General features: G+C 47.9%; 1 protein-coding gene across 1 annotated transcript in view; it reads right to left on the bottom strand.

Moving 5' to 3' along the window:
* Positions 1-13,701: 13,701 nt before the first annotated feature.
* The window catches only part of CHD6 (chromodomain helicase DNA binding protein 6), a 343,529-nt gene continuing 333,078 nt past the window's right edge, over positions 13,702-24,152 (bottom strand). Inside the window, exon 37 of the mRNA XM_006839290.1 lies at positions 13,702-16,960. Within this exon, the coding sequence (XP_006839353.1) occupies positions 16,061-16,960 (900 nt within the window). The 3' untranslated portion in view covers positions 13,702-16,060. The remainder of the gene's footprint in view (positions 16,961-24,152) is intronic.

Raw genomic sequence — 24,152 nt, 5'->3', positions numbered from 1 at the left:
GTAGTGAGGTTGGCCCAGGATCGGACATTGTTTCGTTCTGCTGTGCATAGGGTCGCTATGAGTCGGTTCCGACTCGATGGCACCTGACAACAATAACAAAGGAGTGTGTACACAAAAACACAAAAACTCTCAGGAATATATAATAATGTAAACAACCAAAGGGTGCATTCTGCAAGCCTGCCTCCTGGCCACCAGCACTCAGTCCCTCTCTTTCCATGAGTCCAGAGTGCTCAGCTGCTCGCTCTCTCCATGTCCTCATCTCTGCCTCCATTTCTGGTGTCACTGCTTCTCAGGATAGGGTCCCACATTCCACTTGGCTCTTCTCCCTTGATGGTCCTAGCATCCTCTGTTTCTGAACTATAAGATTAACTACTCCCCCATTTTTGTTACAAAACTTGTACCTTTACTGTTGTAAATTAGTCATGATAACAATTACTCACTACTGAATCATAAGAATCGTATCCCCATCTCTTTTCACCAGACCCGTCTAGACAAGATGAAAACTATTCAGTGGGGACTCTATCTTCTCCTGTACACTCTTAAACTAAACTCCCTCTTGAAAACTTGTAAGCCAGTCACTTCGTGTCTTTATCACCCCCTCATTTTAGGTAGCCAGTATCTAAGTTGCTCGTCCTATCTACCCCATGTACAGAGGGGATAGCACTGAACTTGATGTGAAGACTCCTTCCCTCTAAGTTGGTATTTTGAGCTACTACATCCATAAGTGTGGATCAAGTTCATCAAATTGGAGCAATTTACACTTGTTTACTTTATCAAAAAAATTTTTTTTTTTTTATCTTCCTCTAGTCGAGTTCTGATTATCAAGCTTTCAAAACTAGGTCAATGGGTACTATCTGCCAAGTTTGGGCATTCTTGTGCGTCTCCCCCCAGTTCCTATCAGCTGGATATTTCACTCTCAGCTCTAGCCCTCCATGATTATATCCTTGCCCATGGGCTCAGGTGTCCCCAGGTCTCACCATACTTTGGATCAACTAGCCCTTCCTCTTCTCTCATCTCCAGGTCAACGGGAGTGAATGAACTGTGGTTGAACTCAGCCCATTTCTTCATTGCTGCCTTTTCCCCTCTTTCACTCACCAGTAGACCAATGTGGTTGCCAGCAAGCTCATATGCCTGCTCATGTGTTCCCTTTGAGTTTCAGTCTTAGAGGGGACAATGGCTGATTTTTAAAATCTGGATGGACTTGAGCTGCCAACCTTTAGGTGAGCAGTCTATCTGGTGCCAATTTCCTGACTAGCCTTACCTTTCTGTGGGCAACATACAGGCCCCAACATCTATATGCTGCTTCAGGACATACTGATTTGTCACTCTTCCACTTAGGCATGTTCCCATTTCCATGACATTGCATATGCTGGTCCCTATGTCTGGCTCACTCTTCCTCATCTTTACCAGAAGAGTCCTGGGTGGTGCTATAGGACTGCTAGTTCACTGGACTGCTTGTTTAAATCCACTGGATGCTGCTCAGAAACTTTACACAGGGTTGCCATGAGTCAGAAATGACTCAACAGCACTTACCAACAACACCTCTTCAAGACTCAGTCTAAATGTTGTCTGTTCTGCAAAACCTTTAATTCATCCTAGTGGCCCTTGTACTCAAACAACAATTGTTAGGAAGGCGCAGGACTGGGAAGTGTTTTGTTCTGTTGCACATTGGGTTATTATGAGTGGGAACAGACTTGACAGCATCTAATGGCAACAGTGCCCCAAATAGCTTCTCATGGGCTCCTGTCACATTGTCCTTTCCAACACTTGGAACACCAAATTGTAATGGTTACAAATTGGACTTTGAACCGCAAGGTCAGCAGTTCGAAACTACCAGCTGTTCCGCGGGAGAAAGATGAGGGTTTCTGCTTCCGTAAAGATATACAGCCTCGGAAACCCTGTACAGCGTTGCTGTAAGTTGGAACCAACTCCATGGCACATAACCACTACCACCACCACTCACCTATCTGGGTCTGATGCTAGATTATGGGTCTCTCTAAGCCTTTGGACCCTCTCTCTCTCAATCCGGCATTGAAACCCAGGTGTTCAAACCAATATTTTGTGAAGAAACTGATTGTATTTTGGGTGACAGAACACAGCAATTAAACGGACCCTCCCCATGCATGGTTAGTTATGTTTCAGGTTCAATTTATTTCCTAAAACTTTTTAATCAAAGTACACTTTTTTTAAAAGGTAAAGGCACAAGTGATTTATTATGTATTTATGAAGCATACATTAAAAGAGAGGTGCCAAGTTATAGTCCGATCTAAAGAAAGCACCACACTAGGGGCAGTGGTACCAGAACACAGTAGAACGACTGAAAGTCAGTGCTGAAACCTGACAGATAAGGAACTTTAGTGGGCGGTGAGTTTACGTTCATTACGTTCACCGTGGTAGAACAACTCAGAAAAGGAGGCAGGTGAGGATGGTGGCATCACGGTACTCATACATGTAAACTGCTGACTTGGTGTATGTCTTGCTGCGTATATTCCCAACAACAAAATCAAGTTAAAAAAAAAAAAAAAAAAGGTAAATCAATGCTCAGCCCAACACTAATGGCCTCCTACCAGGCTCTGAGCCAGGTGTGTTCCCTGTCCTTTAGATCCCCCCAGTCCATGGGGGGCATGGTGGTGGTGGTGGTAGAGCAATGACATTTCAAAGTGTTGTGGTGGTACCAAGGATACTGGAGTCTGGGGAGTCATGGGAGACACATGATGCCAAGGCCACAAACACAGCTTAGGATGTGGGAACTCACAAAAATAGGATGTAGACATGGTCTTCGTGACAATGGTCCTAGTACTAGAGCCCACCTGGCATGTAGTAGGCCTCCAGTAACCAGGTGTTGAATGAATGGCTGACCTGGAAGTAATCCTGAGATGGGGCTTAAGGGATCTCTGGAAGGTCTCCCCATATACATCCTTTCCTTGAGCTAGACAGTGGGCTTTTGGAGTAGCCAGCTTGAGGGAAAGGTGGGTGGGCAGCACCTGGGATTGGGGAGGAGCAGCGAGAACTGCCTTCAGACTGTGCTGAGGAGGCTCAGAAAAGCCCTGAGCGCCTGAGGGCTGTGGCAGAGACACAGGAGGCAGGAAAAGGGCAAAAAGGAGGTGGGGCTGCCTTAGTTTCCAGAGGCTGACAACAGAATACCACAAGTGGGAGGCTTTCAAGAATGGAAAACGTGTCCTTCTGAGGGCTCGTAAAGAGCAGGGTCCCACATCTCTGTCCAAGTTTCTGGTTTCTGCCAACAAGTGTTGGGATTCATTGGCTGTTTGTATATCTATCTATCTATCTATCTATCTAATCTTCACATGGCATCTCAGGGGCTGCTACTGGGTGCCATGAAGATGATGCTAACTCATGGTGACCACATGTGACAGGGCAGACCTGCCCATAGGGTTGCTTTGATGTCACTGTTATGGAAGGTAGTTACCAGGTCATTCTTCCACACCATCTCTGGGTGCTTAACCATTCTGCCATCAGGGCTCTTTGGGACTTCAATGGATTTTGGGGGGAACACAAGTCAATCTCTACCAGTCTCCAAATACTGCAGCCCCTATAGACCGAGTCTGGGCCCCTCCTCGCTGAGCTAAAGAAGTCTGAGAGGTACTGGAATGCTGGACAGGGTGCTGGATGGGTGGGGGTGATCCTACGCCAGGTGGGGGTGAACCTACGCCAGGTAGATAACGTGCCACCAAGAAGGCCTTGGGTGCTGACGGCTCCGTAAACACCACGCACCCCCATTTGAACACTCATGACACACCAAGTGCCAGAACAGGAGCTGGAATTCCCGGTCAGAGAGGTTAGGGCCGTTCTCAAAGTCACTCAGCTAGGCAGTGACAGGGCCGGGACTGAATTCCAGCTTTCTAATGGCAGAGCCTGATCTTTGTTTACTCCGCTAAAAGAGGGGAGGACAGTGGGGGGTACAGATTTTCTTCCAGACCATATGTATTCACAAGAGAAATAATTACAGTAAGTGAAAAAAAAAAAAAAAAAAGTTGTTTTGAACTTCTGTTTCTTAAGAGCATATCAACAATTCAAATTTAATTTCTCTCAACAAAAGGCTTCTTGTCCTTTCTCAAAAATGTGTTTTTCTTTTTTATATCATGGTGGCCTTTAGCAGTTGAAGTATCTGAATAATGAAACAAATACATATTTCTATTCTTTAGCATTAAAACCATTTTTCCCCATTAAAAAGGTTATGGGCACATGGCAGACGTGGAGTTGGACCAGAGCCAGGTCTCAGTCTGGGTCAGCAAAGCACCAAGGCTGGGGGTTCAAGAGCACAATGTCATTCTGGGGATGGGGTCAGACCAAGGTCAGGAGTGAGAGCAGCCAGGCCTGGCAACCACTGCTTCCCTGGACTTGGTGGCAGGTCGGCTGGAGTGCCGGCTTCCTGACCCCCAGCCCAGGTCTGGCCTGACCTCCTTCCCCAGAACAAGGAACCCGCCTGGCCCTTAGCCTAGAGGAGGTTGCAGCTGCTCCTGCAGCTCGGGTCCCAGCAGACAAAGGCACTTTCTTCCCCAGCACAAGCCTCCATTGCATGCTGCTCTGGATCCAAACACTCCTATGAAGGAACTGACTCTGTCCTATGTGTATGCATGTGCATGTGTGTGCTCACTTGTGCTGGACTCCAGGGAGCTGGGACAGGCATTCAAGCCCTCCCTGCTTCCTGGGTTTGGGCTGGCATTTCTCCATCCGCACCCCTGTGCATGTCCTTTGTGTGTGAGTGCATGTCAGTGTGTGCACTGTGTATGCATTCTGTATGTGTTTGTGATTGTGTGCCTGTTTCTGGGTAACTGTGTGCATGTTCCCCGTGTATGTCTACATGAGACATTTGGTGCTAGGCCTCCACTTCTGCTGCCTCTGGCTGTCCCTCCTGTTCTTACCCCCCTTGGCTACTGCTCTGGAGCTCTGCAGTGGGCAAAGCCTCCTTTACTATCTCCCTTCCACCTCCCCACCCTCCGCCTTTGCCTCTGCATTTGTCTGTGAACCGCCTGGCCTCTTTCAGTTCTGGGAGGAAGACAGGTTTGCACAGCTTGGCTTGGCCCACACACTTTCCAAAAGTTTCCTGGCTCTCTGCCGAGCTCTTTATAAAAAGGCTCATGGGGAATAGCCCAACAAGAAGGTAGGGACCCTGCATGGGGGGCTCAGGACCCCCGCTCCAAGCACCAAGATGAAATGGGAACATCAGTCAGCCGAGCACAGCTAGAGGGGGCACAACCTGAGCTGAACTTAGTCAGAGGTCGCCCCATCCTCAGGAGGGGTGCAGTGTCTTCCGAAGGCTCATATCCAGGGTGACAGCCAAGAGGAAACCCAGAGAGCAGGCAGCGCAAGCCTCACTGAACAAAAGGGGAAGGGAAGGCCCACAGAGGTGACAGGCCATCAAGGCTGAGTCCCTGTGGCCACCCTGCTGCCCCCAGCCCCTAAGCCTGAGTTGGCCTCAGAACCTCACAGCCTCAGTCCTTCAAATCAGACAAATCCCAAAGCAGGTGTCTGAGCAGCATACTGACCTAACTTGGGGTCTGACACCTTCCCGCCCTGCTGTCCTCCAACAATATCTGGACTCCAGCTTCCATCCAGCCTCCATCCAGAGAGGAGGACTATCCAATGGAACAGGAAGAAGTGACTCTGGGTGATGCACGGACAGCCGGGTTGGGGGGTATGTGGTGGTGGTCTGCAGCCAGGATGTCGCTCCAGGAGGCTGCTGGATGCTGGAAACACACAGAACTCACTCATGAAGGCTGGTTCCTCCGTCCAATCTCCACTAACCCTGACCAAACTCTCTCCCCCTCTCCTCTTCCCTTTAGGAATTTTTTTCAACAGCCAGGCAGAGAATCTGTTCTTTGCTGTCCAGTCATGTCTGGTCTGTAAGAAATGAACACAGACTACTGACGTAGCTCGAAGAAGGGTCTTCAGAGTACAAGGAATGTGACCAGTCACCAAACAACAGGTTGGGGTTTCAGGAACATGCTGCCACAGCTGGCCACACAGAGAAAGTACCACATTTGGGCGGAAATTTTCTCTCTTTTAATTCTTGTTCCTTATAGAGGAGGGAGTGCCTGGGTTGATGGGGTTCAGGCAGTGGAATGGGGCCCCTCCTCTTTGGGCCTGAGGGGGGACTGTGCGGTTGAAAGTGGTGTTGGCAGGGGTTTTCTGAATCTCCCTGCACCCCCAGTCCCAGGGGATGGGGGTACCTCTGTGTCCCCTCCATACAGGCAATTGGTTTGGGGTAAGGATGTCGCTGTAGGGGCTTGGGACCAGCAGGAATAGCTGCTTCACCTATATTCACACTAGCATAGAGAAAGTAGTGTCCTGTCCTTACATACATTTGTGTCCAGGGACGAGGACAATGGTAGAGTGCTCCAACCTGTGGGCCCCAGGGGTTGAGGGCTGTCCTCACTCTCCAAAGACATCACCCGACTCTCGGCCCTGGAAACTCTGGAAGCCGTGAGTGGAAAAGGCTGGGTCAGAGATGGAATGGGGGCTGGCTAGCCGGTGGACTGGAGAAGTTCTAAAGTTTTCCTGGTCTGGTTCCTCTAGGTTGGAGCCAGGAGAGAGCTTATCATCTGGGCAGCCCTGCATTACTGCTGGACCCTGCTCACTGGGGCCCCTACAGAGCCTCCTCTCCCTCTCCAAACTCATACCTGGAGGGTGGTTGTGCAAGAGCCCTGAGGATTCGGTGCCGTCATCCTGGGGAGTCATACACACAGGGACCTAAGGAGGGACTAGACATGGGGCCTCTGAGGACTTTGCCAAGCTGCTTCGTGCAGCCGCCCCTTCAATAGGGCAAGTCCCCAGAATCTTCCATGCGGCACTGAAGCACCTTCCTGGATGGCCCCCAGGGTGCCTACCCCGTCCTCTGCCTGCACATCCCTAACCCCAACTCGGGAGCCTTCCTTGTGTCCTGCTTCTGAGAGCCAGCTGGACATCGTGGGGAAGTGAGGGGTGTGACAGGACAATTCCAAGGCAGTCCAAGTGTGTGTGCCCGCGCTTGTCCCCTGGCTGGCTGTATCAGGAGCTGTCAGGGCCCGTGGCTCTGCCATCACTCACAAAGCAAACCTGGGCTGTGTGCTGGGCCCAGTGCTTCTGGCTTCTTAATTGAATTCAATCCACACATTTAAAAGCCAGGCAACTTCACACAAGCATCTGAATTTCCATCCTCTGTTGAAAAAAAAACAGTCACCAGGAAACACAGGGTCCACATTCCTGCATGTCATCACTGGCCATAGGCGATGGCAGCTGTCTCTTCTAGTCAGCGCATGTGATTCCCAGTTTCCATGGTCCCTACCTCTTCCTACTGTCCAAAATCTAGCCCTTGCTGCTCGTGGATGTCACCTGCCTTGCCTGGTAGGCATGCAACTTTACAGATACCCAGGCACCGTTGAGACCTCCCAGGTGGAGACAGGTTCATTTCTGGCCCTCTTTGGTGACTGCCATTCAGGCAGGGACAAATGTCCAACAGGAAAACTCCAAGAGCTGCTCTCTTCTTCCAATTGGTGAAATCCAGCTTTCACTCAGCCAAGGCTGACTTGTCAGAGTAGAATTGTGCTCCATAGGATTGTCACTGATTGTTCACAAACAGATCTGCAGGCCTCTCTTCGTGTCTCTGGGTGAACTTGAATCTCCAGCCTTTTGGTAAGCAGCTGATCATGTTAATCATTTACACCACCCAACAGTCACCCCAGGATGGGATGGGAGGTGAGTGCAGCTTGACTTGAAGCACTGTTGAGTCAGTGCTGACTCATAGAAACCCTGTATAGGGTTTCTGAGGAATAGCTGATGGGTTTGAACCGCTGACTTTGCAGCTCAAACTGACCTTGCAGTCCAGTGCCTTATCCTGCGGCACCACACCAGGACTTGTTCTTAGTAGACCCAAATACATCTTTAGAAATCCCGTCAACATTTTTGCCCATATGGGCTTACTAGGCTGTAGTTCATTCTTCTTGGATCAACTATCAACACTCATGGAAGCAACAGTCAAGAAATCAAGCGACAAATCTGCTGCACAAGACCTTTTTAAAGTGTTGAAGAGCAAAGATGTCAGCTTGAGGACTAAGGTGCACCCGACCCAAGCCATGGTATTTTCAATAACTTCATATGGGTACAAAAGCTGGACAGTTAATAAGGAAGACCATAGACGAATTGATGCTTTTGAGGTATGGTGTTGGAGGAGAATATTGAACGTGGGCTGCCAAAAGAACCAACAGATCTGTGTTGGAAGAAGTGCAGCCAGAGTGCTCCTTGGAGGCCAGGATGGCCAAACTTCATCTCTCTCTCATACTTTAGACATATTGTCAGGAAGGACCAGTCACTGGAGAAGGATATCATGCTTGGTAAGGTGGAGGGTCAGAGAAAAAGAGGAAGACCCCCCAGCGAGATGGATTGGCCAAGTGACAGCATCAATGGATTCAAGCGTGGCAACAATAGTGAGATTGGCCCAGGACTGGGCAGTTTTGTTCTGCTGGGCATAAGGTCGCTTTGAGTTGGTACTGACTCGATGGCACCTAACAATAACAGGCTGTAGTTAAAGTCCTGGTGTGGTGCTGCGGGTTAATGCGTTGGACAGCAAGATGGGTTTGAACTGCAAGGTCAGCAGTTCAAGCTCACCAGTTGCTCCTTGGAAACTCTATGCGGGGCCGCTATGGGTTGGACCCGACTCGATGGCATCTAACAACAAAAGGCTGTAGTTGGCGAATCCCTTGCCTCTCTTTTCTGCAAATTGTGGTACTTCCTCTCATCTCCCCACCACTCTGCTACCCTAGCCCCCGCTCAGAGCTCCCAGTCAGCAGTCAGTCAGGGTCTCATGTCCCTTTCCCAGTGCTGAGTCGGTCCTGTCCCACAACCAGATTCTAGGGTCCCCAACTGCAGGGGTGTGGCCGATAACCTCAAGCACATAGTAGGAGAGACTTGGAAGGCTTCCAGCTGTCTCCAAAGTCTCAGAGCCTACCTACTCTATTAAATAAAGGAGCTCTGGTAGCGTAATGGTTACAAGTTGAGCTGCTAACCTCAGGGTCAGCAGTTTGAAACTATGAGCCGTTTCAGGGAAGAAAGATGAGGCTTTCTGCTCCTGTCAAGAGTAGAAAGCCTAGGAAACCCTATACAGTTGCTCTGAGTCAGAACCAACTCCATGGCACACCACCTTCACCATTTGTTAAGTAAGATCAGGTGGGCTGTGCTGCGGGGCCAACACTACAAGTGAGGGGAGGAGGGAATGAGCACTCACTCCCACCCTGTAAACTCTGCCCCAGCTGCTCTCTCCCATCTTTCTGAGCCCTGCTCCCTAGGGTGCAGCGGGCGCCCAGTCATCCTGGACCAGGGCACCCAGTATGGTTTCATGCCCACTGCTTGCTCCCAATGGTGGGTTTGCCTGTTGCCTGGGCTCCAGGTGGGAACGCGGAGGCCTCCCTTAGGCTTCCTACAACTCCCACACAGGTTCCTTCCCAAGTCATGGGCAGTCTGATTTCTAGGTCCTGGTGTGGAGCTGTGGGTTAATGCGCCAAACTGCAAAGCTGTTTGAACTGCAATGTCGGCAGTTCAAGTTCACCAGCTGCTCCTCGAAAACCCTATACAGGGTCATTATGGGTTGGAACCGACTCAAAGGGACCTAACAACCACCCAAGGCCAAGTATCTCCCTCTGCTGGTGTCCTCCAGGCCTTCTTCTTTCTGCTCTGGGTCCTCCCAAACCTGCCTCTGACCAGCAACTCCAAGTCGACTCACAAACAAGCCATGGAAAGAGCAGGCGACAGCCACCATTCTGCTGGTCTCTGCACCAGTCCTTGCTGAACTTCAACCCATCTCGTCAAGGCGGGGCAGCCCCAAGGTCTCCTTCAAAGAGCAGGTATCCCCTGGGCTTGGAGGTGGCCCCTCAGAAGGCCTAGCCAAGGTCAGGGTCTCTTTGAAGTAGGTATTAACATACAAGTGTATGTGAGTCTTGTATGCATGTTGTTAAATGCTGTCAAGGTCACGTATGTTCCAACTTAGAGTGACCCTGTGTAGAGTTTCTAATGAGCGGCTGGTGGGTTTGAATCCCCAACCTTGTGGTTAAAACCAACTTCACAGTCCAGTGCTTACCCTACAGTGCCACAACAGAAAACCACATTTGATAAAACACTAGATTTTTGTTGCACTGGAGTAAAATTGATGCTTTTGAGCAAGGACTAGTACATCTTATGTAAAGGGCCATTCAGTGCCTATTTTAGGTTTTGCGGTCCATACAGTTCCTGTGGCAGCTGCTTCACTCTGCCGTTGCAGCGTGCAGGCAGCCGTAGGTTGGCTGTGCACACGGCTATAGGCCAATAAAACTTAGAATTTCATGTAATTTCCATGTGTCACAAAATAATCCTTCTTACCGCCCTCCACCCCCCCATTTAAAAACATAAAATACATTCATAGCTCATCAGGCTGAACAGTAACAGGCAACAAGACAGCCTCAGCCCCTGGGCCGCAGTTTGCTGACTCTGCTCTAGGAAGATAGTACACACTGAACCTGTGGCTTCACGTACCAAGCCAAGGCCCTAAGAAAGAACCATAGGTTTTTCATACCTCTCAACTGAAGGTAGGTGACAGCCCACCTGTGCCTACTTCCTTCTCTGGAGGACAAGGTTTGGGATGGGTTGAAGTTCGGCAAGGCCTTGTGCAGAGACCAGCAGAATGGTGGCTGTCGCCTGCTCTTTCCTTCATGGTTTTTGGTATGCTGATTTGAGGGAAGTTAAGGCCAGGGTATAGACAAATGTGTGTCTGCAGCACCTGGTCTGTTAATCGTGGGTGACCCAGGAGTACCCCATAGAGAGAGGGGAGCAATTTTCACACCAGAAAGCCGCTCATCGCTTCCCCATTTGGTCTTTCTGGCTGTGACCAGGTGGTCATTCAGGCTTTCTGGATGCAAAGTTCTGGGCTCTAGAGATTGTTACCAGGGAAGTCCATATCTTACCAACCTCATGTTACCTCTCCTCCCAGCCTCAGGAATTCAGCTGAGTGGCAGTGACCCAAGTGGCCCCTCTCCTCCTGGGCCTAGGCTGGCGAGCCCAAGCACCCAGGTACCCAGGATGCCTGAGGTGTCAGTTCAGCAGGGACAGAAGGAAACGTGTTCCCTGGGCAGCACGGACCACAATGACCCAGCCCCTTATTCATCGTTAAGAGTCAAACTACCCTGCCCAGGGCCAGCTCACTCCAGGCCTCAAGACGCCCATCCTGGTCCCCCTAATAACCAGTTTGCTCACCTGGAAGAAATTAATAACAGTATTTATGGAGTTATTGAGAGCACGCCCACCTCATGGAAGTGTCTATCTAGTAAATGAGTTATTATATGGAGTGGGTGGCCAGATACAATACAGAATTTCCACAAGTCTGATTCAGGTAACATTTTTTCTTATGTACCAAACACTACATGAATATACTTAAACTGGAGTCCTGGTGTGACACTGTAAGATCTGCATTGGACTGCTAACCACAAGGTCAGCAGTTCAAACCCACCAGCCACTCCTTGAAAACCCTATATCGGGTCACTATACAGTGGAACCAACTTGACGGCACACACTTATACCTTAAAAAAAACATAAAATTCATTGTTTGATCATCGAATTTAATTTCTAAATCTGACAAGCTTCACAAATTCAGGAGACTCTCCTGACTCCAGCCCTGGACTAGACCCCCTCATCCCTAGTCCAGCCAGACCAAAGGCTAGGCCATGTGTACAGAGTCAGGCCAGAAAACCTGTTCCCTGCAGTGCCGAGTCCAAAATCAGATCCCATCTATACTTGCTTTGATTTCCTTCTGTCTGTTTAATCCCCATCTCACCGGCTTCTCAAAAGGATTATGACATATTATTAACTAATGGCTACTGATCATTTTGGAGACCTGGTGTGACGCTGTGGGCTAATGAGTCAGACTGCAAAGCCATTTGAACTGCAAGGTTGGAGGTTTAAGCTCACCAGTTGCTCCTTGGAAACCCTATACAGGGTCGCTATGGGTTGGAATCGACTTCATGGCACTTAACAACACTGATCATTTCAGAGTCTTGGTGTGGCAATGTGGGTTAATGTGTTTGACTGCAAGGTTGGTTTGAACCGCAAGGTCAGCAGTTCAAGCTTACCAGCCACTCCTTGGAAACCATATACAGGGTTGCTATGAGTTGCAACTGACTCGACAACATTTAACAACATTGATCATTTCAGTTAGCCCCACTGACAACACTTAAATGATCTGAATAACATCCCCATGTTATATGATAAGGAGACTTGAGACTTGCATGAGATGTTGCTCGCTTTTCCTCCCAGGGAAACTGTCTTTCTAAACCTTCACCTTCTTCCTTTCTCCCCAAACCTCCCCACTCGAGCTCCACCCTTTGCCCTCCAGCTCTTGGGCTCCAGTTGAGCCAGAGCACAGGTGAAAAGACCTTCTCTGAAGCACCAACCTGTCACTGCTATGCTCAGATCTGGTGGGAGCTTGGATTGAGTCCCAGCTCTCTTCTGTGTGACTGATGGAGTATCTATGGCAACCTGTCAACTTTCATTAGGGCATATTTGATGCCAGCATGCCTCTACCTACCTCTCGAGATACTGGGAGGACAAATGAGATCACTTAGGGCATACTGTTAGCCCAATAGACTATTCTGCCCTGATAGAAGATCTGTATCTGTAGCAAGGTTTCAGAGATAAAAAGGGTCTATTCTGTATATATATGGATTCCTGGTGTGGCGCTGCGGGTTAATGCGCTGGACTGCATGGTTGGTTTAAATCTCAAAGTCGGTGGTTCCAGGTCACCAGCTTCTCCTCAGAAACTCTATACAGGGTCGCTGAGTCGGAACTGACTCAATAGCACAACAATAATTCTGTATAAAAGGAGTCCTGGTGAGGGACTTAGGATAAGCACTAGACCACAAAGTTGGTTTGAACAAGGTCATTAGTTCAAACTTACCAGCTGCTCCTCGGAAATCCTATACAGGGTCTGCTATGAGTCAGAATCAATTCTATGACACTTAATTCTGCCTAAATCTTTACTTCACTCAGGAAGAGGGCTCCCTAAAGTATCCATGAACCATGTTGCATTAAACCAATTCCGACTCACAGTAACCCTATAGTAAAAAACCGAACTGCCCTACAGTGTTTCTGAGGCGCTAAGTCTGAGGCAGACTGCCATCCTTCTGATTCACAGCCAAGCGCTTTAACCATGGTGCCACCAGAACGCCTTGTCTGGACTGGAGAGCTATAATGCTTCTATCAAGTTCTTACTTAAACTGTGGCAAGGACTCGGAGGACTTCCTGTGAAGGTGTCCCATCCATCTGTCTCCAAGTCCATCCACCTAGGTGCCAGGTGCTGGAGGGATTGACAGGGTGAGGCTGCTCGCAGCTTCACTGGTGACTTCTGGGGCTTGAGAGGTGATAGCTCCACAGTTAAGAACCACAGAGTTCCTTAGATGCCGTAAAACATCTGCTCCAAACCCCAGCAAGTCTACGTCCCCTTCAAGTCCCAGGTGTGTGAACTGAGGTGGGACTTCTAGCCCCAGGTGTTCTGGCTAAGGAGCAGGTGGTGAGCCACCAAGTCAGCCTTCATGGTGAGTAGGTACCAGGCGCTCCCCGGGTGTCCAGTGCAGACTGGACTCTCAGGAAGGACAACGGGCTCCTGTGCACAAGCTGCCCCCACAGCAAGAGATGGCCAGGAGCCACTGAGTGCCTCAAGTACAAATGTGACTTCTAAACTTTTTTTTTTTAAATCCAGGATCAAGACCACAGACAATTTATTATGTGAGACACGGGGTAAAGGATGATCGGGACAGGAATGGCTGTGAGTGACATGGAATTAGATGAAGAGGCTCAAGTCAGCTGAAGAGTTTAAATTTGGCTTTTGCTCTTGGAAACGTCAAAATAATCATAAGAAGCACTTATGCCTTACAGAGCAAATAATCCACAGTGTCATGTTCATTTTGCAAACAGGGTCACAATAGCAGTCAAATAGAAGCCTGAACACCCAGAGAGTTAACATACACAGGTTCGATAGCTCTAACAAGGGAGTTAGCATGCTGGTGGGTTTTCAAACTCAAATCCATGTGGAACCTTGTGACCCTACTGAAGGTTACACGTGAGACCTGGGGAAAGCAGCTATTCCATACAAAACGACAACGATGCGACAACAACAAAGAAAACCCCAGACGCTGCAGGATGGCTAGAATACTCATTTGCAGTAAGGCTTTCCAGATACATGGATTTTTATAGCATTTGTATTTTAAGGATTTAGGGCAAATACAGCTCTTTTTCTCTACTTGATAAAAAGAAAATTAGTACTTAAAAGGTTCAAAAATATATCAATTGAGTGATTTTTTTTTTTTTACATAAATAAATTATATTGATTTTTAGGATTTTAACAGCTGAAAAAACCCTTTCCGCTTCCACTGGAGGCAAAACTGAACAAAAGGTTAGTTAAATAGAGATAGCAGCATTTCTAAGAAATCTGATGTCAGCATTCTAGAGCATCTATGCTACACAGATGTCAGGAAACAGGACTTGAGTTGAATGCTCGGTTCTTTCCGATAGGATCAGTTAGGGAATTTCTGGTTTCTGTCTGATTCATAAAGCTAGGACTCCACTTGCTGAAAGCACGGCTGACTGGGTTGTTTTTTTTTCCTATCACGATATAACAGACTTCTTTGAGATGCTCATTTTAACATTTACATAATTTATAATCCCAAATGTATAAAAGACAATGACAAAAGCATCATAAATAAATAATGCAAACTAAAACAGTTATGTCAAACGTTTGGACCTTCTGATAAATTAGCAAAACTGTAACAGAAAAAGTAAAAAATACAGTAAATTGTGACAACAAAACAATATGAAACTGATACTAGTAACACTTCCACCATTGCCTGCGCCTCTGGACGACTTGCTGCAAGTCTCCGAGTATAACTATCACTAAAGAACAGAACCATCTGAAGGGATGACCAGGAAGCGCAGGCAGCTTCTTCCCAGCTAGGTCCCTAAGTGTGAAGGTGCTGAGGAAGAGAAAAGAATAGCAGTTTCGGGAACCTGGGTCCACTGAAAATATACACAGAATAGAGATGTCATGGGTGGGGAGAAGAAAATATTTCCACAGTTGTATTGTAAAGGTGGTGCACACGTGTTTGGACAACCTCAAACAGAGGACCTAGCAAGTGTCAGAGTGTGGAGAGACTAGTTTCTTGCCGGCTTCAGAAGGAACTTTATTTTTGGTGAAGGAAAGCGCACAATGAAAGCCCTGGTGCTCTGTAAACACAGAGACATTCTGAGGAGACCGCACTGAGAGTGGGTTGTGGCGATGAAGCACACAGCTCCCGGGTGCTGGCCACAACTCAAGGTGTGTCAAGCCTTTTCAGATTGAGAATCATCTTGTAACTTGGGGGAGGAGGAAGAGTAATACATACTCATAAAGTAATGCCTAGCCAGTATTTCTTCTTGCTGCAGGTGTCCGAAAAACCAGGAAGGGGAAATTATATTACTACCAGTAAGCTTTTTGTTTTTTTAATAAAGAAATGAATATATGTATTTTCAACCATTAGTTATATACTCTGTCTATACTACTCATTTAATAATCATGATAAAATAGGGAAATATTTCAACTCAAACATACACACCAGCACCTCCCTTTTCTGTGCTTTTTGGTTCCCCCATTCCATCCTTCCCATCCAACACGGCCCACGGAGAAAGGAGCTACTCTTGGTCTCTTCACCCTTCAGTGAATATATCCCCTTGACAGCTTTCTTTTGCCATTTTTCCTTGAATATGTGGGAAACTGGGAAGAGAAGGGGGGCGTGTCACCAAGTACTGTATTAGCTACGATTGCTGGAATGAACAACTGGGTAACAGAGTGAGAACGCTGTGCCTTCTAGACTAGGCAGACGACACTCAACTAGTGAAGTGGCAAGACCCTGCAACTATTAACACCGGTTACCATAGTCCTCAGACAGGAAATTAGGTAGGTCATATTACTGATGGAAACACAGGTTCTTGTGAAGGTGAAGTGAGGGGAATAACAAACCTTTATGGGATAAGAAACTTACAAGTCACAAGAATTTTTCCAATGAAAAAAGTTCTAGTTGGTGTCATTGTTGGAGTCTTTGGGTCCCCCATCCCCAGCCTGTGCCACATGTTCTCTGTCTGGGGGCAAAGGTACACTGGCTTCGGTGCAGTTCTGATCACTGCTGGGCTCCCTTTCAGACCCGGGAGCAGGCTCTAGGATGGAGTGCACCGGGTTGTCCCCTTTTGTTTTCTTCTTCTTCCTCTTCTGGCTTTCCAGACCTATAATTTCAGAGTGTCTGGCCTGCTGCATGGTGGGCAGAGCCATGCCCATGCCAGGAGAGAGAAACATGGATGGGTAAATGAGTCCAGGAGACACTCCTGGGATGAGAAACGGGTTAAAAGCCACAGGACTACTAGCCGTTATTGTAGGGTCAGACTGATCAGAAAATGGACCAGGCGCAGGCTTGTCTTCAGCTAGAGCATCTGCTTTCACATCCCGGCTACCAGGCTTGGCTTCGGCAGTCTTTTCGGTCGCTGATGTACCACTTTTTGTTGTGCTTGATAAAGACGCTGGGGCAGCTGAAGTGCAGGAAGTTGTCATGGGCGTATTGAGGAGTCCCCCGACACCAAACATCTGGGGCACTGTGGCCATTCCTGGCAGCATCATGGGCAGCATGCTCAAGGTGCTTTTGGCATCGTCGCCTGTAGGCATTGTGGCAAAGCCGGCTGGAAACCCAACCAGCCCAGTGAGTGGGATGCCTGGCATGTTTCTCATGTTCTGAAGTCCCACCAGGTCCATCCCAGCAATCAGTCCGTTCATGAACAGTGGCCCCATTCCCGAGGGAGAGTCTGCCACGATGGCGGGAGCTTTCAGGAGCTCACTCCGAGGCCGTCTCCCCCTTCTGCGGGGGCCTGTATCTCGAAGAATGGGCTCTGTCAGGGTGTGATTGAACTTGTTTTCTGGAAGAAAACCCTGAAAATGGACAAAGAAATACAAGATGCTGAAGGTTACCAAATGGCAGGCAATTGACAGGGGCGATGACCAGGGCTCTGCTTTGGCTTGTCCTGTCCCCAGCTCAACCAAGGTTCCCAGAGCTGAAGAGCCTCCTGCCTACTCACTGCCCAGAGGCTGACAGCATTCGGGGGAAGGGCTGGCATTGCCTCTGAGCCTGTCACCATCTAGCAGTGCTTCCAATGAGCTTGCCGGGCAAAGGGGGGAGGGGGGTCTGTGAGACAGGAATGAGAGACGCTCAGGTTTAGTTTGAGTTCATCACCAGACCCCAGCCAGAGAGCAGAGCAACTAAGACAGGACTCTGGAGTCAGACTGACCTGAGTTCACAACCTTGACTGTAGCACCCTGGCAGTGGGGCTTGAGGCAAGTCAGTTCAGCTTGTAAGAGAGTCCATAAAAAGGGACAAGCATACGATCTCCCAGGGATACTGCCAGCGCACTGATCAGTACACTACCTGATGTAGAGAGGGACGTGTTCACTAATTATACTGTGCACGTCCCCCTCCCCACCAAGAACTCTGGGAGGACCATGATTCTGGTGTGCATTAGAAGCCACACAACGTTGTTAAGTAAACGAAAGAATTCTTGAACACTGTTGGGGAAACATCAAAATAAATGATGGTCTCTGGTTTCCCTTAAGGCAGGCGTAAGGACCATCCAGCCCACAGGCTGCATGAGAGCTGCAAAATCATTTGGTGTGACCCTGCCAAGGCAGCTTCAGTTCCAGCCATCACATTCTTGTCGGTATGAAGTGCTGTCGAGTTGGTTCCGACCCATGGTGACCCTGTATAGGGTTTCCGAGGAGTGGCTGGTGAGCTTGAACCGCCAACCTGTGGTTCAAACCAAGTTTGCAGCCCAGCGCATTAACCCACAGCTTCACTGCAAAACTCCAGCCATGACATTAGGGGTGAGTTAACTAAATGTTCGAATAAATATAACAGATTAATTTTTAAGTTGATAATTTTGTATGGCCCACGAATGATGTTATAAATTTTGGCAGAAAAAAGGTTTGCCACCCCTGCTTTAGGAAATATTGGCAATTTTCTTAATTAGCCAAAATTCTATACTTGAGCACTGCTGCTCCACGCAGATTACACCGTGATTACACCGGCCTTACAAGAATAATTGTACATGGGCCACCTGTTTAATACACGTTAATGCTTAACCAGTACACGCCAGGGCGACTAGTGTTCTTCACTATCAGTGAGCGTGGACAGCACGTTGGAGAGAATGCCAGGCTGTGGCTCTGGCCCATCCTCTCACCTCTGAACCTGCTCTGTAAGGCAGGAGGGCTCAGTGGAAACCAGGAGACAGGTGTCTCCTGCCTGGAGCTGGAAGCTTACAGTCTTATAGTGAAATCACTGCCATTATGATGTCTGTAACTCTGAACATGTTTAAAAAATGATATGAATAATCCTCATAGGAAGGGAGAAATGGTTTCCTTCTGTAAAGGAAGAATTTCAATTTCAAAACTGTCTGGAATTTCTTTGTCCCCATCCCTGAGTAACTTGTGCATCTTTCTTTCTTTCTACTATCCTCCACTCTCGATTGTTATCATTTATTTAAAATCAGATTTTTTAAAATCCAGATAATATAGACATACAGTGTAAGAAGAGGTCTAACTATACTCGTGGTGTTGAGCAGTTTCCGGCCTTTTTTTTGTGTAAACTCACTGCCATTAAGCTGATTTCCACTCACTGTGACTTACAGAACATGGGGACTGCTCCATAGGGTCTCCAAGACTGTAAATCTTTACGGGAGCATGCAGCCCCACCTTTCTCCCACTTTTTTGACATAGAGGAGTCCTAAAAAAAGGGAACAGCATTCTCTGCGAACCCCCTTTCCAGACCCCACTGGAGTGAAAAGCTCTATCTTCCTAGATTTCTCCTTCTAGGGTTTAGGCTACGAGAGTGGCATACTTCACCATTTTCTAATCATGGCAGAGGTGAGGCTAAAGATATTCAGATTAGCTCTGATGGATCTTTCAGCCTTGGATTTGTACAGAAGACACAGGTTGCCACTATGGTTGGATGTGGAGGCAGCATCATCTGGAGAATGTGGCCCAACAGGGTTACTGCTGAGTATCATGAAGTGGGAGAGCTTAAGAGTGAGGCTATGGGGCCGCCAAAGCTAGAGAAGCCCACACTTCTCTACTGCTACCTTTTCAGGGGTGGGGCCTCCCTTCCAGTTAAGAGTCTGGAGGGCTGGGGAGCAGGAATCTGGCAATAAGCTACCGATACTCAGCCATCCCACAGTATCCTTGGTCTTTGAGGTTCTTAAGAAAGAGGTACAGGTTTTTCCAGAAGGGCCAGAACAACCCTTGATTTTAGGGCCAGGAGCCCTAAGAAAGGGAAGAAAGAAGTCAGAGAAGCTAAGAATAAATACAAAAGGACTTGAGATTAGAAGCTAGGCTTTAGTGCACTCAGGAGTTCTATTTACTAAGTCCAGCACATTAACTCACAGTGTCACACCCAGCCGTCTACTTTGAATTTTAATTCAGTAACTCCAGCCGTCTACTTTGAATTTTAATTCAGTAACTCTGGCAATTCCCACTTGTTTAACTACCTCTCTACAGGTACATCTATTAAAGAAGATCTTAGTAAAGGGGAAGCAGTAAAGACAAGACTAATTGGTGACACTGTTTTTGAGTTCCCAATGAGCTGTGAGAAGATGTGCTCAGCCTACACTGTCCCTGAAGGTAGCCGTTCACTGTGTGCTGCTGAATGCAGAATGAGAAGCAGCCGAGATGCATGGATTCACCTATGGTAGGTAGCGAGGGTGGTGTGGCGCTGTAGGGCTTGAACTGCTAACTACAAGGTTGGTGGTTCAAACCCACCAACCATCCCTTGGCAACCCTATACACGGTTTCTATGAGTCAGAAGTGACTTGATGATATTTACCAACAGTGAGACTTATGAGCAGCAAGGGGAGCTGCCTATTAGTGGTGGTGATCATTTAATAAACATTTACTCTCTGTGACGCACTGAGCTATCCTCACAAATGGGACAATAAGCAACATCATGATCAATGAGAAAAGATTGAAGCTGTCAAAGATTTCATTTTACTGGTATCAATAATCAACACCCATGGAAACAGCAATCAAGAAGACAAACGATGTGCATGCACTGGGTTAACTCTGCTGCAAAAGATCTCTTTAGAGTGTTAAAGAAGTCACTTTAAAGACTAAGTTGCCTTTAACTGAAGTCAAAGTATTTTCAACTGCCTCACATGCCTGCAAAAGCTGGACAATGAATAAGGAAGCCTTTGAATTATGGTGGTTGGTGGTGAAGAGTATTAAACATACCATGGACTACCAGAAGAACGGACACGTCTGTGTTGAAAGAAGAACAATCAGAATTCTCCTTAGATAATGAGGATGACGAGAAGGTAGTGTGAACATGTTACTAGGAGGAGCCACTCCCTGGAGGAGGACATCATGCTTGGTAAAATGTTGCTGTTGTTAAGCGCTGTGGAGTCGATTCCGACTCACAGCGACCTTGTATAGGATTTCTAAGGAGCACCTGGTGAGTCTGAACCACCGATCCTGTGGTGCCACACCAAGTCAGCAAGAAAGAGGGCTAATGTCAATACCACGCTGCAGCAGTGTGCTCAAGTACAGCAAAGACTGTGAGGGGGTACAGGACAGGCGTAGAGCTGACTCAACAGCATCTAACAACAACAACATAGCTGCATTATCTCATTCAATCATCACAACACAACTCTGTGGAGTCAGTACTATTCTTAACTGCCATCAAGTTGGTTCCTATTCATAGTGATCCTGTAAATTTTGCAGGAGCAGAAATCCTTTATCTTTCTCCTGCAGAGCTCAACCCCGTGGTTCACAGTCCAGTGCGTACCCAACAGAGCCAGCGTGCTCCCTTTAGCATTATTATCTCACCTATTTTACAGAGAGGCAAGTAACCTAACTCAAAATCTTTCATATTTAGTGGCCCAGAAAGAGGCTGAAATAGGTTTGTCTGAGTCCAGAGCCTTATGGGTTCATCCAAAGTACCCAGCTTCTCCTTTTCTCCAAAATGTTTCTCATAGTGTAAGTCCAACAGTTACTATGACTCCTTTCCCATGATCCTAAGAAGTGACGCTCTGACCTGTGAGATTTTTCCGCCCGTTCCCTCCTAAGGCAGAGAGGTAAGCACACGGGCATTCCAGCTGAGACGTTCTGACTACCTAACTCAGGTGACAGAAGGGTGGTTCAGCAAGCAAGACCACTTGACCTCGATTTCTCTGAAGCAGCGGCATAGGGTCTCCTTTCCTTTCATGAGCTCTGGAGTCAGTGAGGGCAGGGCTGCTGTGTGCAGCTGGCAACAGCCTATCTCGCTGGGTGCTCAGCTGGTCAGCCTACAGAGTGGCAATAGTGTCTATTCCCAAAGTACGCACATGTCACCTCCCTCACGGGTGATACCAACCAGCAAACCAATGTCTTCTTACTGCATCATTCTTGTATAGACTGAAACCTCAGATTCACAGGCTATATGACAACCTAGTTATTTAAATGTTTGGGGTCCTGAGAAATCATGTTACATTGGTCCTTTAATTTCCCAAAGAATATTCAAGAAAAACCAGTTAGTTTGGGACAAAAGCTGTATGATGGCCAACTTCTGTTTGAGGAGAAAACTCATCTCAAAAAGCTCTGGTTTAGACCCAGAGAGGGAAAGGGACTGTGGGCTGAAAACTGAGGGGAGGAGGGGGAAGTGTAGGGGGCGGGTTTCTGGGATATACCCTTTGGGTGGTCGATGATGCATGAAGTGGACTGGAACCTTGGCAGTGAGATGATATAAGATGGAATGTATGTAAAACTAAAGTTCTCCCATGTAAACGATAATTCACAATAAAACATTAACCAAAAAAAAGAAACAGAAAGCTTTGGTTTAGAATCTCAGAATTGGGAGATCTTCCTTCCTCTTTACAAATACAGACACTGAGTCCTACAGACGGGCAGGGGCGGAGCAGGGTTAGAGCACGAGTAGATCCCAGGGCTCTGTCATGGACCCCTCCACCTCCAGCCCGCTCTCATTCTCACATGTGATCTGCAGTTGGCTAGGCAGCTTTGTCTGGAGTGTGCTGCAGACCTGCGCTCTCTGGCTCTGGGGATGAGCACCTGAGAAGGATTTCTGGCTGGCTCCAGCTTCTAGAGAAAACTGTAGGACCCAATGGAGTGGGCCCAGTTAAAGTGTACTTTCTCACCAGTCTGTTCCGAGTTCAACAATGGAAACTGCCTCACTCTGGCCTGGCCACTGTCTATACCTCACAGCCCCTGGTCCCCTTCCTTGGCCCACCACCTCAGCCCAGGACCAGGGTAATCACAACTAGACCAAATTCTTTTCTGAGCCCTCTTTCCTACTGTCTACCCATAACCAAGAGCCAGGGAAAGATGCCTGTTTCTTTATACATACAAACATTCTCTCTCTCTCTAAATATATATATATATACATATTTATATTGATACATATCTATACAATGCTTCCACTTTATTTCCAAACAACCTGTTTTAAGTCACACAGACCTCCCTTTAACTTTGGGTGAGCACAGTACATACTTAGGCTTCTTATCAAAGCACCCACTCAGGATGGGACCACTCTCTCGGGTCCAGCCTGCACCCTCCCCACTAAGCAGAACTCCTCAGGGACCAGGGTATGCCAAACTGTCCCTGCCCTGCTCTGGCTGAGAACCACAGATGCCCAGGGAGTGCAAGACCAAGAAGTCCCACATGGTGCTACTCTCCCCTCAGATCTGGAGAGCAGCAGCAGAAAGGCCCTAGAGGTAAGAAGAGTATGTCTCCAGAAATATGACTCTGCCAAAGGAAATCGGCTTTAACCACTTCCTGTGGGAGGAAGTCACTCTAGTAACCCAGCTGTTGCCCACCCTAGTTAGGTGCCCCTCCCAGCAGCTCTGGGACCACACACAGCGGCCAAGTTGGGCTTTGGCAGTCCTCCCTGCTGGTAATTATACCCTGGGAGCAAACCTGCTTCCTCTTCCAGAGGAGGCCTGGGGAGAGGGTAGGAGAGCAGGCACAGGAGGCTCACAGGACAGAGCACCACTGGAAAGCTGCTTCCCCAGAGGACCACAAGGGCATTCCAGCCCAAGAAGAACATGGAAGCATTCCTTTCAAAGCCTCACATTCCCAAGACTGAAATTTAGCTCTTAGAGAGGTCAGAGAAGAGGAGTAGTGACCAGTGCTTTCTTACCCCACCCAGGAAGGTGAGCAGACCCATCTTCTCCAATGGATACTGAGTGAAGAGGCTTATTAACCAAGAGTTTATGTGGATTCTAATTTTTAAAAATCTACAAAGAAAACCAAACAAAGCCCAGTTGTAAATGACCTTTTGGGGCTGACTGGGGAAGTTTGACTATGGGCTGTGTATGTGACAGTAGAAGTGATAATGAACGCCCAGGCACGTCCTAACTCCCAGCCATCTGTCAGTCCGTTGTACTGCTGAGCGCTGTGCTGCTAGCGGTGTCAGTAGAGCTGCTAGACTAAGACAGACTGGGGAAGAAGGTCTGGTGACAAACTTGTAAAAACCACCCAAGGAGAAAGCCCTTGGGGGTCACAGCAGAACACCGCCCCATATAGTGCTGGAAGATGAGTCCCTTAGGCTGGAAGGCACCTGAAACACAGTGGCCACAGCAGTGGTCGTGAGCATACCCAACAGGAAGACGGTGCAGGACAGGGTGACATCTGTTCTGTTCCATATGGGAATGCCCACAGCAGGAAGTGACAACGTGTGGTAGTGGCAATAGTTAGTTATATAGAAAGCTGTGCTGCTCAGAAGACGCATGGTCAAGTATTCGGGGGGGGATGTGTCATGTCTCCAAGTCACTGTCAAGGTACTTAACAAAAACAGACAACAAAAAAACTATACACACACGTGACATATACACACACACACACACACACACACACATACATGAGGGGGCTTTGATGGGATAATGGAATTTCCCACACACATTCTTTGAAGCCTCCTCACATAAAATCAGTGACTTGTGTGTGCATCTTTAATGAGTCACCACTATGGACCAGATATTTCATTCCATAGCTACAGTACATGTGCTATGCTAATTCTTTGAATTCGCCTAGTCAAGTTACAGCATACGTAGCAGAAGAGATGTGTGATCTTGAAGGACATTCCAAGGTGGGG

Source organism: Chrysochloris asiatica, unplaced genomic scaffold (assembly GCF_000296735.1).
Source record: "Chrysochloris asiatica unplaced genomic scaffold, ChrAsi1.0 scaffold00023, whole genome shotgun sequence".
Taxonomy (NCBI): Eukaryota; Metazoa; Chordata; class Mammalia; order Afrosoricida; family Chrysochloridae; genus Chrysochloris; species Chrysochloris asiatica.
The sequence above is the reverse complement of the archived record's forward strand: the minus strand, read 5'-3'. Positions and strand labels throughout refer to the sequence as shown.